The sequence below is a fragment of the Camelina sativa genome, chromosome 1 (assembly GCF_030686135.1).
Source record: "Camelina sativa cultivar CO46 ecotype springtype chromosome 1, ASM3068613v1".
NCBI lineage: Eukaryota > Viridiplantae > Streptophyta > Magnoliopsida > Brassicales > Brassicaceae > Camelina > Camelina sativa.
The window spans coordinates 1,412,941-1,425,381 of record NC_141880.1 but is presented as its reverse complement, the minus strand read 5'-3'; the positions used below and the strand labels follow the sequence as shown (position 1 = coordinate 1,425,381).

The 12,441-nt window shown below is 39.5% G+C and overlaps 3 protein-coding genes across 3 annotated transcripts; all 3 read left to right on the top strand.

Moving 5' to 3' along the window:
• Positions 1-530: 530 nt before the first annotated feature.
• On the top strand, positions 531-2,362 carry LOC104703311 (uncharacterized). The gene has a single exon (XM_010419321.3). The coding sequence runs from the start codon at positions 1,068-1,070 to the stop codon at positions 2,229-2,231; it is 1,164 nt and encodes a 387-aa protein (XP_010417623.3). The 5' UTR covers positions 531-1,067; the 3' UTR covers positions 2,232-2,362.
• Positions 2,363-2,445: 83 nt separating this feature from the next.
• LOC104700315 (hypothetical protein At1g04090) lies at positions 2,446-5,585 on the top strand. Its single transcript, XM_010415853.3, has 2 exons — positions 2,446-2,952; positions 3,810-5,585. Exons 1-2 carry the CDS (start codon positions 2,841-2,843, stop codon positions 5,399-5,401), a joined length of 1,704 nt encoding a protein of 567 aa, XP_010414155.2. The 5' UTR covers positions 2,446-2,840; the 3' UTR covers positions 5,402-5,585.
• A 28-nt stretch (positions 5,586-5,613) lies between these two features.
• LOC104700228 (putative inactive ATP-dependent zinc metalloprotease FTSHI 5, chloroplastic) lies at positions 5,614-12,404 on the top strand. The gene is made up of 16 exons (XM_087454517.1): positions 5,614-6,932; positions 7,235-7,706; positions 8,176-8,376; positions 8,467-8,760; positions 8,845-9,114; positions 9,246-9,467; positions 9,542-9,715; positions 9,819-9,940; positions 10,117-10,318; positions 10,488-10,616; positions 10,713-11,201; positions 11,291-11,365; positions 11,559-11,618; positions 11,782-11,889; positions 11,988-12,068; positions 12,194-12,404. The coding sequence occupies exons 1-16, from the start codon at positions 5,932-5,934 to the stop codon at positions 12,260-12,262; spliced, it is 3,969 nt and encodes a 1,322-aa protein (XP_087310643.1). The 5' UTR covers positions 5,614-5,931; the 3' UTR covers positions 12,263-12,404.
• The last annotated feature ends 37 nt before the right edge of the window (positions 12,405-12,441 follow it).

The window sequence follows — 12,441 nt, the reverse complement described above, 5'->3', positions numbered from 1 at the left end:
ACCAACAAGAAGAAAAGATCGTCACAACCATCTAATAATACGTTTTCTTTGTTCAGAACATAACATGTAAATACATATACTGAATATATTCATTTATTAGGAAATCCACGAACCATTTCCATGAACCTAAAGGCCTATAATTCATAATCTGATATTAAAAAGTTATAGCCTAACCGACTATATATGTTGAGTAAACTATATATTATATTTTCTTATCCGATCAACCTCCTCCTAACTTTAAAATATCCACCGGCGCTTTAGATTATCCTATCAACCCTCTCATTTTTCTAAACAACCCCTATTCGCATATCTATGGAAATTTCCAAATCAGGACACTTGTTTGTTTTGGGAGAGCGAAATAGTCTGAAAGTAGAGGAAGACCAAGCATTTATATTTCCCTATATTGTGGTTTATTTGAAAGGCCAATTACGAAATACATATATATACTGCACACCAAACGTATTTTATCAATTTTGAACGAAAAAATATGAAATTATACAAAAGAAAATATAAAGAAATTCCTACCCAAAAAAAAAAAATGAAAATATAAAGAACTTAAGAACCAAAACAAACTCTCCTATTCTTACGTAAATATCGTTACTTCGTTATAACAGAGTTTCATTCACTTTGACTAGATCTTTAATTTTTCTTTTTCTTTACACCAATATACAAAAAGTCAAATCTCTTGAAAAACAAATCAATCTTTAGATCAAAACAGACCAAAGAAAGAGCGAGTCAAAGAAATAATGTCTGTAACCTTAAAGTCTCCAACTTTTATAACCAATTTACCGTTTGGAAAAAAAGTCAATAAAACCAACGGTCTAGTTCTTATCACGTCTAAAAACCACAAGCTTCTTCCTCGTCTCACGCTCCTTCTTAACCTCTCCTTTTATTCTCCTTTGTCATTCTCATTCTCAACTGATCGTATAATCATTCTCACGGAGACGAGTGTGAACAGAGAAAGGTTTTAGCTTTCTTTAATCTCCCGCTTCTTGCGAAGATTAACGAATCCATAATAGATTCTAGAAAGAACAAAAAAAAAAAAAAAAAAAAACAAATTAATAAACATGGTTCGACTCAAGTTCGCATGTCCCGTTCTTGAAATCAATCTAATCTCAGCACAAGATTTAGCCCCTGTTTCAAGAAACATGAAAACCTATTCCGTCGCTTGGATCAACACCGATCCTATGAGGAAACTCACCACGCGTGTTGATCAATCCAACAGAGCTAACCCTATATGGAACGAGAAGTTCGTGTTTAGGGTTAACGACAAGATCCTTGACGCTGACGCTTCAGCTATTGTCATTGAGATTTACGCAGCGGCTTGGGCTAAAGACGCCCTTGTTGGTACTGTCAATGTTCTTCTTAGCGATCTTTTTGCTCCTTGGTCTGGTTTCGGCGACGGTGACGATGGTGGTGGTGGGAACAACAATATGAGGCTTGTGACGCTTCAGATCCGTCGTCCTTCCGGTAGGCTTCAAGGGTTTTTACGGCTCGGCGTTGCGCTTCTTGACGGTGGTCAACGGAGTATGCCGTTATCTATTGAGGTGTTTGATGGAAGTAGAAGAGGAGATACGAATAAAAGAGATCAAGAAGCTTCAAGGATGATGCATCGCCGTACGAATAGCGATCAAACGGATTTAACAACGTCGACGAATGATTACGGAGTTAAAACAGGGGTTGTTACCGGAGGAGGAGGCGGTGGTGGTCTTGTTATTGGTGCGGATAGTATGGTGAACGGTTCGCTTTGTAACTCTGATATTGGACCATCAGCGTCAGTGGTCGCGGCTGCTATTGCGCAAGGGCTTTACAACAGGCAGAAAACAGCGGTTGCGACGTCGACGAACAGTAATAACAAAGAGGACGCGAGTTCGATTCTTGAAGGGAAAACAGAGGGAATTGAGCACAGAGTCGAACGGTGGAGAGCTGAGAAAAAAGGCGCGGTTGAAGCGGCTGGATCGAGCGATGAATCTAGCGGGAAAGGAGGAGCAGGGAGGAGACGTAGGAGGAGGAGACGAAAGGAGAAACAACAACGAGGGAGGAACGGTGGAGGAGGAGAAGGTAAGAAAGGGTTGTTTTCATGTTTCGGAAACGTGTTTGGATGCGAGATTTCGATAACTTGTGGCGGTGGAAGCGGCGGAGAAGGAGACAGCACGAAGAAGAGATATAACAAGAATAAAGTAGTAAATCTTAGTGCTGTAGACGAAACGTTTAGTCATTCTGCGGCTTAAAGAAAAAGAGAGAAAAAGTGTTTATATTTTGTTTTTTTTTGAATGTGCGAAAACGTTTGATGATGATGGGTTTAAACTGTGAAATTTGAAAGTATTGAGGTGAAACGTATGAATAAACTTTCAGTTACTAATATGGGACTAATCTGAATGTTTGTATAAAACTGGGGCTATTACGAAAAGGTTGTAAAGATAGGGGGCAAATACAAGAGCTTTTAGAGAAACGCATAAAAGTATAAACTTTAGCTCTTAATCATCATCAACATCAAACCTTCTCCTCTTTGTTACGCAATTACACAACTTGCAACGCCTCTCTCTCTCTCTCTCTCTCTGTTCGCCGCGAATGTGTTGATAAGTCATAAGTTCTCTGTTAAATGTTGCTCCTTTCTCTAAATTTCTCACAAATTGAGGTATAGAGAGAGAGAGGAGCACAGAGATAGAGAGAGAGACGCATAGGAAACGGTGAATTTCCCAGTTCCCGGCGAAAAATCGGAAATTTCTCTTTAATCGGCGAATCTGAACTTCACGCACTCGAAATTAGCTAGTGGGTTTTGGTGGGTTCCTCTTAATTTTTCGAGATTCTGGAGAAGAAATCTTGAACTTTGTACAAATATGTTTGGGTGTGATTGTTTTTACTGGAGCAGAGGAGTCTCCGAGTTGGATTCGGAATCGGCCGAGCCAAAGCCCTTCTCGCTTCCGTCTCCTCTTCCTTGTTGGCCACAAGGTACAAAAAAAAAAACTTTCTTTTACTGGAAATTTGCAATTTGCAGTTTCTTGAACATTTTGAATCATTGGATTAATAATGTAAGTAGAAAAAATCAAGGCATATATAAGTAAAGCATTTTCAGCTAGGTTTGGTCTAATCTAACAATTGAGTTTGATTAGTTATTATTATAAGATAAGGTTAATATTACTCGTCGGTTCTCGTCCTTGGTTAATGAGGAATGTCTTAAATCTTATCGAGTTTTATGGATTTTTATATAGATTTTTCTTTTTGGAGAAGGAGAATTTATATTCTGATTTATTGAAAGGGGTAGACTGAGAAGATGCTTTGGAATATTCTGCATGGGTTCACTTCCCGTTGTCTTTATCAATCTTCTTTGTTTGACTCTTCTGATACAAGGACTTGATTTCAAGTTTACATATTATTCTCACATGCAACATTTAGATATACTTTTTCTTTTGCTGTAGTTAGAGATGATTAGTATTGGCTCGATAATGTTGTCTAATTATATAAAAGGGCTCTATCATTTAATGTCCTGAAAGCGTAGATGGATATGGTATCATGTCACTTAATAGAGAGTTTATCCAGTTTTGTTTCTTCAAACTAGTATCACTTGGATAAAATAAGAAACAAGGAATAACTCCAAACCAAGGAATAACTCACAGGCTTTCTCTAAAAGTCTTTGGTTGAAGTTACTTCTTTTGAGTATTATGTGAAAGAATTCTTCTTTCTAGTCCAATAACAGATCAAGCTAAGCATATACTCTTTCTACTGTTTCAATCAATGAATTGTTCTATTTCTAAAGTGAATCGTTACTTCTTGTTGCCAAAAGTGATGTACTTTTCTGTTATTTTCAGGTAATGGTTTTGCCACGGGAATAATAAACCTAGGAGAAATTGATGTGGTGAAAATCACTAAGCTCCATAGAGTTTGGAGCTCCGATTCATCGCACGGAAAATCAAAACGTGCAACATTTTACAGAGCTGTGGAAATTCCAGAAGGTTTCCACTGCCTTGGTCACTATTGCCAGCCAACCGATCATCCCTTGAGAGGTTATGTACTTGCAGCTCGGGCTAGTGAAACCATCAATGTTGATGATCTGCCGGCCCTGAAAAAGCCTGTGAGTTATTCCTTGGTTTGGAGTGCTGATTCAGAGAAAAATGGCGGTGGCTATTTCTGGCTACCTATTCCTCCGGTTGGTTACAGAGCAATGGGATTTGTTGTAACCCATCAACCAGGGAAACCTGAGACAGAGGAGGTTAGATGTGTAAGACAGGATCTTACTGAGAGTTGTGAAACCTCTGAGATGATACTTGAGGTGGGTTCTTCCAAGAAGTCGAACCGCTCTGGTTCTCCTTTTAGTGTATGGAGCACCCAACCTTGCGAGAGAGGAATGCTCTCAAAAGGTGTAGCTGTTGGGTCATTCTTTTGCTGCACATATGATCTAGCTTCTGATAGGACGGTCCCTGATATTGGATGCTTAAAGAATCTTGATTCGACTTTACACGCCATGCCAAATCTCAACCAGGTCCATGCTGTTATCGAACACTACGGACCAACGGTCTACTTCCACCCTGAAGAGGCTTACATGCCTTCATCCGTACAATGGTTCTTTAAAAACGGAGCTTTGTTGTACCGGTCAGGGAAATCACAAGGTGAGCCGATTAACTCCACAGGCTCGAACTTGCCTGCTGGAGGATGCAATGATATGGAATTCTGGATAGATCTTCCTGAAGACGAAGAAGCAAAGAGTCATCTCAAGAAAGGAAACCATGAAAGCTCCGAGCTTTACGTTCATGTGAAACCAGCACTTGGTGGAACCTTCACCGACATCGTGATGTGGATCTTCTGCCCCTTTAATGGCCCGGCCACGCTCAAAATCGGGATATTCACGTTACCTATGACCCGCATAGGAGAACATGTTGGTGACTGGGAACATTTCACTTTCCGTGTATGCAACTTCTCTGGTGAGCTTCGGCAAATGTTCTTCTCTCAGCACAGTGGTGGTGGTTGGGTTGATGCGTCAGAAATTGAGTTTGTGAAAGATAACAAACCGGCTGTGTACTCATCTAAACACGGACATGCGAGTTTCCCTCATCCAGGAATGTATCTCCAAGGCTCGTCAAAGTTCGGGATTGGAGTGAGGAATGACGTAGCGAAAAGTAAATACATGTTGGATTCTAGCCAAAGGTATGTGATTGTAGCAGCAGAGTATTTAGGTAATGGAGTTGTGATTGAGCCGCGCTGGTTACAATATATGAGAGAATGGGGTCCGAGCATTGCCTATGATTCAGGGTCTGAGATCAATAAGATCATGAATCTTCTTCCTCTGGTTGTTAGGTTCTCTTTTGAGAACATTGTTGATTTGTTTCCCATTGCTCTTTATGGAGAAGAAGGTCCTACGGGGCCAAAGGAGAAAGATAACTGGGAAGGAGATGAGATCTGTTGAGAGAAGAAAAACCTCTATGTGAACAAGAAGATTTAGTGGAAGATGAAGTGTTGTGAGTCACAACTTGTGACTAATATGTATGTATTTACAGTATACACTAGTTTAGGTTTGTTCTCGGTGGTTGTATAACTTGATGATTATGTAAGACCGGCGCATGAGCAATATGTATGTTTTGTTGTGTTTATTATGCTCTGTTCTGGTTCTTTAAGCATATAGCACAAACCAATCCGGTTTAGTGTGTTCCCGGTATGGGACGAAATCGGTTAATGAAAATTCGGTTTTTAATAATCGGTTTAATAGTGTGTGTACTAATTGAAAACTTGAACCGTTCTCTATTCTCTCTCTATCTCTTTCAATCTGATAAACCTCTCTACACTGCGCTCTAGTGCTTTCACTTCCGTCGTCAGTTGCAGTTTAAAAATCCGGCGACTTTCCGGCGGAAACTTCAATCATATAGCAATAGTAAGGAGCTGCAATGGAGGCTATCACAAAGATATGGTGTTGAGTTTCACTTCGGCGTTAGTGCTGCGATGGATTTCATCTCCGCTTCTTCCATATCTTCACCCTTTCTCACACAGTTGTCTCCGCTTTCTCTGGGCTCAGGTATAGTATCGTTAAAGCCTAGATATCGGGTCAAAAATCGAAAATTTGGGTATAGAGAGTCCAAGAAATCTAGGAAAATTGTGCCCATTAGAGGCTGTTTTGGTTTTTCCGGTGGTGTCAATGCGAGTTTTTTGAGGTCGAAACAGTCTGAATCCGGGAGTGAAGCTGTCTCGGAATCATTGAGATTATGTGGAGATGGAAACGAGCTTGTGCCATCGTCTGTGTATAAGGCAAAGACGATTGAGAGCGTTTTTCAGTTTGTGTCAAAGCCTTTAGTTTACGCCTTGTTTTGTATTGCGATTGGGTTTTCGCCAGTTCGCTCTTTTCAAGCTCCAGCTTTAGCTGTGCCTTTCGTCAGTGATGTGTTTTGGAAGAAAAAGAAAGAGGCAGTGAGAGAAAAAGAGGTGGTTTTGAGAACTGTTGATCATGAGTTCTCGGATTATACTCGGAGGCTGTTGGAGAGAGTCTCGGTTTTACTGAAGACTATTGACAAGGTTAGAAAGGAAAAGGGAGATGTTGTTGAAGTGGGAACGGTTTTGGATGCAGTCAAGGTGGAGAAGGAGAAACTGCAGAAAGAGATAATGAGTGGATTGTATCGTGATATGAGGCGGTTGAGGAAGGAGAGAGACGTGTTAATGAAAAGAGCTGATGGGATTGTAGATGAGGCCCTAAGATTGAAGAAAGAGAGTGAAAAACTGTTGATAAAAGGCGCTAGGGACAAAGTTGAGAAAATGGAAGAGAGTGTGGATATAATGGAGACCGAGTACAACAAGATATGGGAAAGAATAGATGAGATTGACGATATAATTTTAAAGAAAGAGACGACAACATTGAGTTTTGGGGTTAGAGAGCTTATTTTCATCGAAAGAGAGTGTGTAGAGTTGGTTAAGAGCTTCAACCGAGAAATGAATCGAGAAATTCCTGAAAGGTGATATCTTTAGCCTTGATTTAGCTGAGATTTTGGTTTCCCTTTAATGAGAGATATTTTAGCATTTGATTGTGATAAGCTCATCTATTTGCAAGAGTTCTCTTTGCATTCCTCTTATTTGCGTGCATTTCTAGCGGCCTTCTAAGATTACCAAGGATCCTGTTTGTACCCCTGCACTTAGTCTAAGTGTATCTTTTTGTTGGTTTTTTTACATGTTTTTGTCATGTATACGCTCTCTGTTTTCCTGTTGACATAAAGGTTGCATGTTTCACTTACAAGATCAATTGATTTTCTGGTTGTAGTGTTCCTGAAAGCTCCATTACAAAACTCTCGAGATCTGAGATTAAGCAGGAATTAGTGAACGCTCAAAGAAAGCACTTGGAACAAACGATACTGCCTAATGTTTTGGAACTAGAGGAGGTTGACCCCCTTTTCGATCGTGACTCAGTGGATTTTTCTATACGTATCAAAAAACGCCTGGAGGAATCAAAAAAGCTGCAGAGAGATCTCCAGAATCGTATCAGAAAACGAATGAAAAAGTTTGGTGAAGAAAAGCTTTTTGTTCAAAAGACTCCAGAAGGTGAAGCTGTCAAGGGATTTCCTGAGGCTGAGGTGAAATGGATGTTTGGAGAGAAGGAGGTGGTTGTTCCGAAAGCTATCCAGCTCCATCTACGGCATGGTTGGAAAAAGTGGCAGGAAGAAGCAAAAGCCGATTTGAAACAGAAACTTTTGGAAGATGTTGATTTTGGTAAACAATATATTGCGCAGAGACAGGTAACTTTATAATATGAAGTACTAGCCCACATATATGCGGTTTGTTTATTATTGGTGGATGTTTTTCCAGGGAAGGATGGAAAAAGGCATTATGTTTTTCATGGTAGATATATAATTAGCATGACTAACCTATAGATTTGTATTCATTGGTGATAAAACCTCAAGAATCACCTCGGTTTTGGTAGATTCTTAAGTTTAAGTTCATGTGTTATCTTGATCTCGAGCTATTAAGTAAATCAGATTACTTGGGCAAGCTAGAAGCACTCATTTTTTGGGCTTACACCATTGATTGGATCCTTTCACTGTTTGATATTCGTAGAATTGAGATGCTAGCTGTAATGCTTAAAATGAAACAGTCTTAGTTGCAACCTTGTTGAAAAGTTTATGCATATCCCTGTCTTTTGCAGAGCTTATTTTTACATTGTATTGACCATTCACCAATTAGTTAATGAATTTTTTTAATCTGAAGGAACAACTACTCCTGGATCGTGATAGAGTTGTTTCAAAGACGTGGTATAACGAGGACAAAAATAGGTGGGAGATGGACCCTATGGCAGTTCCATATGCAGTTTCCAGAAAGCTGATTGACAGTGCCAGGATTAGGCATGATTATGCTATAATGTATGTTGCATTAAAAGGAGATGACAAGGAGTATTACGTTGACATCAAGGTTACCCATGTCATGGATTTTTTAGTTAAAGTCCTAATCTATTTGATGAATTTTTAAGTTTAGGTTTTTAACTCTTGTCTGTGGTTGTAGGAATATGAGATGCTTTTTGAGAAATTCGGAGGGTTTGATGCTCTGTACCTCAAAATGCTTGCTTGTGGAATCCCAACTTCTGTTCATCTGATGTGGATACCCATGACAGAGCTAAGTCTTCAACAACAGTTTCTACTGGTTACAAGGGTGGTTTCTCGAGTCTTTAACGCACTGAGGAAGACTCAAGTTGTATCAAATGCGAAGGATAATGCATTAAGGAGAATAAGGAATCTTAACGATGACATTATGATGGCGGTAGTGTTTCCAGTTATCGAATTTATCATTCCTTACCAGGTATTACTTTATTCTCTCTCTGGATATATTCCTCCTGCTTCCATGTGTCTATTTTTTTTATTCCTGACTTTTTTTCTGACACAGTTAAGGCTGCGTCTGGGAATGGCTTGGCCAGAAGAAATAGAACAGACTGTTGGCTCAACATGGTACTTACAATGGCAGTCTGAAGCAGAATTGAACTTCAAGTCCCGCGATACAGAAGATTTTCAGTGGTTCCTCTGGTTTCTAATTCGAAGTTCTATATATGGGTTTGTTTTGTATCATGTTTTTCGTTTTCTGAAAAGAAAGGTTCCAAGACTTCTTGGCTATGGACCCTTCCGCCGAGATCCAAACGTGCGGAAATTCTTTAGAGTGGTATGTAACTTTTCTCTCCTCTTATGCTTCTCTTTCCAACACTCTCAATTTTTCATTGAGTTTGTTGATCTTTCAGATTTCTTACACTCACAGTTGATTACTGAAATTCGGTTTTTTTCTTCTTCTCTCAGAAATCATATTTTACTTATAGAAAAAGGAGAATCAAGCAAAAGAGAAAGGCTGGAATCGACCCCATAAAAACTGCATTCGACAGAATGAAGAGAGTGAAAAATCCACCAATCCCATTAAAAAACTTTGCTAGTATTGAGTCTATGAGAGAAGAAATCAACGAGGTTGTGGCATTTTTACAAAATCCAAAGGCATTTCAGGAGATGGGTGCCCGCGCACCTCGGGTATGTTGCTTTACGGTTCTGTGCTTATCCTGTGGGGGAGTGTCCAATTATAAGCATTTTTAATCACGTTGCAGGGAGTTCTTATTGTGGGTGAGAGAGGAACAGGGAAGACGTCACTGGCGCTCGCTATAGCAGCGGAAGCAAGAGTGCCTGTTGTCAATGTTGAAGCTCAAGAGTTGGAAGCTGGGCTATGGGTTGGTCAAAGTGCAGCGAATGTCAGGGAACTCTTTCAAACTGCAAGAGACTTGGTTAGCTGCTTTCCTCAGATTGTTTTGCAATTCATCATTTTCATAGATATTATATTGTCCTCATGATGTCATCTTATGCTCTGATGTATACTGTGATGACTAGGCACCCGTAATCATTTTTGTGGAGGATTTTGACCTCTTTGCTGGTGTACGCGGGAAGTTCGTACATACAAAACAGCAAGATCATGAATCGTTCATTAATCAGCTTCTTGTTGAACTTGATGGGTAATAGCTAATTTCTATGTTGGTTAACAATTAAGACTAAAATTGTAGCATTCACAGCGTTTTCTCAAAGTATCGCGTTTAATGCAGTAGGGACTGGTCCAGTAGAAACTCAAGTAGCTTCTCCCTTTTTCCAGTTGACTTTTCTGCTGTCATTCCAATAACTTCTACTTATGCAGCTTTGAGAAACAGGATGGTGTAGTTTTGATGGCGACGACACGAAATCATAAGCAAATTGATGAGGCGTTAAGAAGGCCAGGTCGTATGGATAGAGTATTCCATCTTCAAAGTCCAACTGAAATGGAAAGGGAAAGGATTTTACACAACGCTGCAGAAGAAACCATGGACAGAGAACTCATTGATCTAGTGGATTGGCGTAAGGTTGGTGATCTTAAGCTTTTCAAAGTTGTTTATTTTCTTTTGCATCTGATGGTTCATTTCTATTTTGCTTGTGAGTACTATATCAATTCATATATCTTCTTTCTTGCTCTCTCCTATCTCTCTCTGTAGTTCTGTTCCACTATGGTAGTTACCAATTCATGTTCTACAGGTTTCGGAGAAGACAACTTTATTACGACCGATAGAACTAAAACTTGTTCCAATGGCTCTCGAAAGTAGTGCCTTCAGAAGCAAATTTCTGGACACTGACGAACTTCTGAGTTACGTTAGCTGGTTTGCGGTAAGAAATTTGTCATCTTCTTCGCCTATGGTCAAGCCCATTTTTGTTAATTTCGAAGTATGGTTTCATCAGGTGATTTCTTTCTCTTTCTGACAGACGTTTAGCCATATAGTTCCCCCATGGTTGAGGAAAACTAAAATTGCAAAGACAATGGGAAAAGTGCTTGTAAATCATCTTGGACTCAACTTAACCAAAGAAGATTTGGAGAATGTGGTTGATCTGATGGAACCATATGGACAAATAAGCAACGGAATAGAACTTTTAAGTCCTTCTGTTGCTTGGACGAGGGAGACAAAGTACCCACATGCTGTCTGGGCGGCTGGTCGTGCTCTCATTGCACTTCTAATACCAAACTTCGATGTTGTGGAAAATCTTTGGCTTGAGCCTAGTTCCTGGGAAGGAATTGGGTGTACAAAAATCACCAAGGTCACAAGTGGAGGCTCTGCAATTGGGAATACGGAATCAAGATCATACCTTGAAAAGAAGCTCGTTTTCTGCTTTGGATCTCATATTGCATCCCAAATGCTTCTTCCTCCCGGAGATGAAAATTTTCTTTCTTCTTCAGAAATAACTAAAGCGCAGGAGGTAAACTCTTTCTACTCTTTTGCAGTATGCTGTCGTCTACATACTTAATGTTTCGTTTCTTTATGATTATTATTTGTGTCTTGCAACAGATTGCAACACGTATGGTGCTTCAATATGGCTGGGGACCCGATGACAGTCCTGCGGTATACTATGCTACTAACGCGGTAACCTTCTTTCTTAAATCTGAAATTGGCTCCATTCCAAGATTTAAATGTCTGATACCACTGAACCAACATGTTGAATACTGAACATGATGATTTCATCTTACATACAGTTCCCATTCATTCTGATGTCCCATCTGAGCAGTTGATTGACCCTGTACTTTTTCTGTTTGATTTATTTCATTCGATTGAGCAGGTTTCAGCTTTGAGTATGGGGAACAATCACGAGTATGAAATGGCGGATAAAGTTGAAAAGGTTCGTTTTGCTCTTCAGTTTTCCATACGTTCTTAATATCTGCTGTGTCTGTGGTGACTCTCTAGGTTTCCGCAATTTTCTATCTTCAGCTTCGCTTATCGGTAGTTTCAAGCATTGTCCAAGGCTAAATGACCTCTCTAATGCCATCTTTATTCCTCTACAGATTTATGACTTAGCGTATGAAAAGGCAAAGGGAATGCTTCTTAAAAATCGCCGTGTCCTTGAGAAAATCACAGAGGAGCTACTCGAGTTTGAAATCTTAACTCAGAAGGTTAAAAAAACTTTACGATGTTGGAATCAAATTAGAATGAAGGATTGTTCCAAACAACGTATGATCTTATCAATTTGGTTTCGTCGTATGGTTTGCAGGATCTGGAAAGAATTGTACATGAGAATGGGGGGATTCGGGAGAAGGAACCTTTCTTTCTCTCAGGAACTGATTACAATGAGGCAAGTATTACGACCATCAATCCATTTTTATTATAAGATGGCTTGTAGTAGTATACTTTTAGCCATTTTCTGTTAATACTGCTTAGTGCTTACAGTTATTTTTTCTCTTTTTTGTTCGTTTGCAGCCATTGTCAAGGAGTTTTCTTGATGTTGGAGATCCGCCAGAAACTGCACTTCTTAGTGCACCAACTTAAAAGCAATGGAGATGATTCCATATTTTGATGATAGAGTTTCTTAGCATACCTTATTTATATCTACTATGTATTAAAATGGAAATTGTTTTGACTTATTCTATTTAAAGTTAAATGAAAATTAAAAAGAGGCTGATTTTGTGAAGATTCTAATACTGAGGAATCGAACCGTTTACCTCAAG